This window comes from Limulus polyphemus, unplaced genomic scaffold, assembly GCF_000517525.1.
Source record: "Limulus polyphemus unplaced genomic scaffold, Limulus_polyphemus-2.1.2 Scaffold1451, whole genome shotgun sequence".
Taxonomy (NCBI): Eukaryota; Metazoa; Arthropoda; class Merostomata; order Xiphosura; family Limulidae; genus Limulus; species Limulus polyphemus.
In genome coordinates, this window is record NW_013667061.1 from 162,803 (window position 1) to 168,388 (window position 5,586).

General features: G+C 33.0%; 1 protein-coding gene across 1 annotated transcript in view; it reads left to right on the forward strand.

Annotated features, from left to right (window-relative positions):
- Positions 1–5,586, forward strand: part of LOC106463638 (eukaryotic initiation factor 4A-I-like) — a 56,526-nt gene that overhangs the window by 42,481 nt on the left and 8,459 nt on the right. Inside the window, exon 7 of the mRNA XM_013923686.2 lies at positions 2,879–3,022. Coding sequence (XP_013779140.1) covers positions 2,879–3,022 — 144 coding nt within the window. The remainder of the gene's footprint in view (positions 1–2,878; positions 3,023–5,586) is intronic.

Consider the following 5,586-nt stretch of genomic DNA (forward strand, 5'->3'; position numbering starts at 1 on the left):
TCTGCCATGGTTTCTGTTCTTGCCACCTTTCCATTTTTCATCTTTCCAGGTTTGGGATGACACCGCCCTGTTCCTACAGTTGTGTGTAGTTGATGCCTCTCTTATCATTAATCCTGGTTGCAGGAGGTTCTTTCCCTGCTCCAGTGGTTGAGTTTGGAAGACCTTGTCTGTCTCGTAATTCCAGCAACAGGATGTACGTGCTCTGTTTCCACAGTTGGGTGAATATTCCATGTTCTCCTTGTAATTCTGGATGCAGGATGTCTCTTTCTTGCACTTATGGTTGGATGAGTTATGATTTTACCTGTAATACTGGTTACAGTTATTACCCTATTCTTATGGTTGAAGCAATGCCATGACCTTGTAATGCCGGGTTCAGTTTGTCATATGCTTTGCTCCTATGGTTGTTTTAGGAGTTTGTCCAATTTTGACTGAAAGCTCACTTCCTCTTTGTAATTCTGGTTTCTTGATGCATGGCACTTTGTTTACTTACAGTTGGGATTGTTTGGTGTATGTATCTATCTATGTATATATATATATATATATTAGGGATGCACGGGTAGTAAAATTCAGGTTCTTCCCCCCAAAAAATCATACACAGAAATTACAAAACAAACAAAATTGACGTTTATTACATTCAACCGAATAATCACGAACAGAGCATTCAAGTTTGACTTTCAACTTTCATTACCTTGCCCAAACTTCTCAAATCTTAACCCCTATTGTTCTCAAAACCCCCACCTTCTCCAGAAATCCACTTCTCAAGCCATGCTTGTTATAAACCTCTATTGTTCTCAGAATCCCGGACTTTCGGCGGGTGGGTGGTCATACGTTGCTGCTTAGAACAAGAATATCTGGCCGGGTGCCAATGCATCCCTAACATATATATAACACGGTCTACATGTCCTAGCCACAATAATATTATGTCAAGGACGAGTTATGGAACCTTCTCTGTCTGGTTGAGGTTGGATATGTACCTAGCTAATTCTGTTTTTATGATGCTCCAGCTTCCACCTATCAGAATATATTATGCTTGTGCAAGTATTTTCCTTTTCTGCCCATTTCGGATTGATTTCCTAGGCGAAGAGCATATTTGTTCCAGAAGTAGTACGCTACCCTACAGGTGTGCTTCATTTTCATTTCCGAGCACATCCATCCATTCGTTCTGGGTGATTGCTTTCTGCTTGGTTTGATGTTTGTGTGCCCTCACTGGAACCTCTACCTTTGTAATGTGGGATTCTAGTTTTGTGTGAGAGGAGGAAGGACTGTATCAGAAGTTAACATTTTTCTTACACTGAAAATGTATTTCCAATAGGTACCTACCTCTTTTCACACACTTCCCACCCTTCTTCCTCATGGCCGGCATTCTCATTTTAGAGTATACCAATTCTTGAAAGTGAGAATTGAGCGAGAATAGCAGAGGGAACCAACTGTGCCAATATAGATGGTGCAATACTGTTGGTGGGGAGTAGTCATATGATGCATACATATTCAGAAATGGTGCAAAAGTGATGGGGTGTAAAGACTGGTGCGCCGATTGCTAAATGTTTAACAATGCTGTAGATGGTAGAAAAGGATTAAGATAGCTCTGTGTGAGAAGAGGTAGGTACCTATTGGAAATACATTTTTAGTGTAAGAAAAATGTTAACTAACTTTTAATGAAACTAACTGTGTGTCTGTGTTCTAATAATGGAATACTCATTTTCTCATCTCATACAGAGAAAGTAATAAAAATATGAAAGGCAGAAATACAACTGGATACTTCTACATAATAGGAAGTTACATTATATATATTAAATGAATACTAGTTTGTTTTCTTTTCAGTTATTCATATTTGTTATTTATATTTACCTGTTGAAACACTTAAGCTGCAGAAATGACATAAAACTGATGCACATTAAAATCACTGACCAGTAGAAATGCAGTAGGCCTACACTGATAAATACAGTATTTTTGGTCAAAATCAATATCTAATTACAGTCTTCAATACCTAAGGAGTTCTTGTACTTATGTGTGTTGACTAATAATACGTTTAGTAATACACAAACATAAAAAAGAAAGAAAGCTTTTCTCCTTTCTTAATAGTTTATGTCTTCTTAAATTTTGTAAACTTCACTTTAAAATTCTCCACTATAAGAACTTCTGCTGCTACTCAATTTTTCAGATATCATGTATTATTGCTCACTCAAGTGTTACTTACTTTACAATGGTTTAGACTATGTTTTCTAACCAATTATGTTTCAACATTGGTTCTATCTTGTTTGGAGGTTAAGGTTTATTTGTTTCTATCCAACCCACTTGCGGTAGTATCATAACTTCTCAGCACAGGTTTCTTATATGATTACTGAGATTAAAAAATAAGTCACTTGGAAAATAAGACCCTCAGATAAGTATTTGTAATGGATGCCAGAGTTTGATGAAATCTAAACTTTGAGAAGTTTAGAAATTTTTTTTTAAATGTGGAAGAACTACTTTGAATGTGATATCTATTGAAACTATACAGAGATCAAAGTTTAAAAATATTTGAATTATTTCATTATAAGTTACACTAAAATTTTGCAAAGATATGTTTGAGTAAAACAAATGTTTAAATAGTTAGATTACTCTTTTTACTTAAATTGTGAAGTTCATTGTTCAAGTGTGCCCCTCAGCCCTGGAGAAGTGACCATTGGTTCTATAGGGTTAAGGGTGAATAAAAAGTTTGGTTAAGATTGTTCAAAAAGTGTAGGCATGAAAAGTGGTCAATCAGACATGTTTATTTCTAGATATCGAAGATATGAGTTAATATTTAGTTCTTAAGAATGCTAGAATCATTTTAAGGAATACATGTTTAACTTGTAAAATTTGTGTTTTGAAAGTTCTACATTGTTTTTACTTGCAGGTAATTCTGCTATCGGCCACAATGCCCGCTGATGTTCTTGAAGTCACCAAACGTTTCATGAGAGAACCAATCAGAATCTTGGTTAAGAAGGAAGAACTCACTTTGGAAGGTATTAAACAGTTCTATGTATCAGTGGAAAGAGAGGTAATTTTTTTTTAATTTTTGAGTGAAAAGGCTGATTTTGCGAACTTATACTTTTGGGTAATGAACATATTTTAAACTTTTATATGTGCTTAAATGCGTTTTTATGATATGATAGTTGCTTCAACTTTTTAAAGAACAGTTAGCATGTAGTCATCATGAACAAACCAAAGCTACTGAAACATTTTCCCTGTTCTAGTTACGAACTTAATGCTTTGTGCTTCATTCTGCTACAAAGCTGTGATACTAAAACATTTTCTGTCCTAGTTATCAACTTCATGCTTTGTGCTTCATTCTGCTACAAAGCTGTGATACTAAAACATTTTCTGTCCTAGTTATCAACTTCATGCTTTGTGCTTCATTCTGCTACAAAGCTGTGATACTAAAACATTTTCCCTGTTCTAGTTACGAACTTAATGCTTTGTGCTTCATTCTGCTACAAAGCTGTGATACTAAAACATTTTCTGTTCTAGTTATCAACTTAATGCTTTGTGCTTCATTCTGTTAAAACAGCTGTGATTATATCTATTGAAGAAATTATTATTTGAATGTTGATTTGTTGAAATCTTTCAAAGTTTTTATTTTTTACATTTGATTTACAGTGAATATTAAGTGGCTGATATTGAATACCCCCAATTGTTTTCATTATGTTTCAGTGTATATATACTATAATTTCACATATAATGTTCATTCCAAACATCTAGTCAGCTAAAACCATTATGATCAGTTGGAGAAAATCTGCTATTTTATACAAATTTGAGACTAACTTTGGTGAAGATTAATGAGAAAGATCATTGATCAAATCCTTGTTTTAATAACATGCATATAAACACACACACACACACACAATCTAACAAGTGACAGGTTCTACTATGAGAAACAAGATCACCGTAGTGTACTGAAGTGAAGTATTCATCAGCCATGGTTCTTGACCATTAGTTGATAGTATATAGTTAGCTTTATGCTCCCTAAAAATTTTTTTGATTTTGAGAGCTAAATTTCACCATTGAATTAAAAATGTAACTTATTCTGTTTTTTTCCCTCCCACGAGTGACAAAAAAATTTAGTTGTCTTTTCTCTAATTTTGGCATAGTGGTTATTGTATGTCAATGATTGTAAATACTGAAACTGTTTGTTATTTTATAAAATAAGTTTATATGAAAGTTTTAAGAATTTAGTGAGACATATAGGTCAGTAATTAATTTCTACAATTGAATAGAATACACCATAATATCTACAATGAAGGTAAGCATTTTTGTTTCTTTTAAAAAAGTGCACCACAGGGAATTTTTCTGAAATTTCGAGACTGCAAGTTCATAAAAAGTAATATATATATATATAGAAAGTAATTATGAAGTTTCAAATTATTTCTTTCAGTGGTTTAATCACAAAACAATTGAACAAGCCATACAACTTGGGTCACAGAGAATTAAGAGCATTAATTTCTAATCTTACCAAATTAATAAATATTCCTATAAGAAAACATTACATTTTTTATTCAAACTGTTGACTATAACTTGCATAGTAAGAAGGAAAAAAACAACAGCTGTGATTTACTTTAGACTTGGTGCATTGTATCAGAAGTTTGTTTTTTCATTAATCATAGCTTTATTGTGCATCTTCCATCAAGAAAATCTGTCCTTGGATCATTTTATCCTTCCATAAAAAGCACCTCACTATAGTCATTTTTCTAACTGTCTGTTAGTAAATGTGACAATAATAGTGCAGGTTGTCAACTGGAAGGAAAATAATACTTCAGTTTGGGTGAGATGAGACAAGGGCCTCTTTCTTAATGTCCATTTGTCTGGTCTCAATCACTGATGGGACATTACACACTTTGTCTTCATGATTTTGTACAAGTATATGTAACTAAAGTTATAAAACTTATTTTTGGAGGGATCAGATTCCTATATTGAAAGGTGTGATGTATAACTGGTTATTCTGTTTTTATTCAATTGTCCATACTAAAAATAATAAAGTTAGTGTACAAAGTGAGAAAGCTGAATTTATCAATTCAACGTTGGCATCATATTAGTTACCTCTAGTCTCTTGAATCTATTATATTGAATTCATACATGTCCTGGAAATTTCAAGTTTTCATTATGGAAAGTCCTTGATGAATACTAAAATGACTTCATCAAAACATCTTTATTTAGGAATGTTAAGTTATGAGAAGGTAAACATTGGTATTTTGATGTGCTGATTTAAATCTTGCATATTATTACCCCTAATCAATTTGTTTACTTGCCCTTTAAATTTCATAAGGCAGTTGTAGTTATTTTACCAATGCTGAAGATATAACTAGTTATTTATTGTCTGAAGTGTATGTGTTATGATAGTGTGATTAATAAGTAGGTTATGGGCTGATCGAGCATGGAGTAACAGTTAAGTAAAGATTAATATCTCTGACACATTTTACTAATCACCTACCTCAATAATGTCATGTTGGGATAGGTATTGATGAAATGTTGTTCCGTTATTAGTTTCGCTTTCCAGTTGTTTAGTTATTAACTTCACAATCATGTATTTATTTTATAGTCTGAAACAGCTTTAGAATAACTGTATTT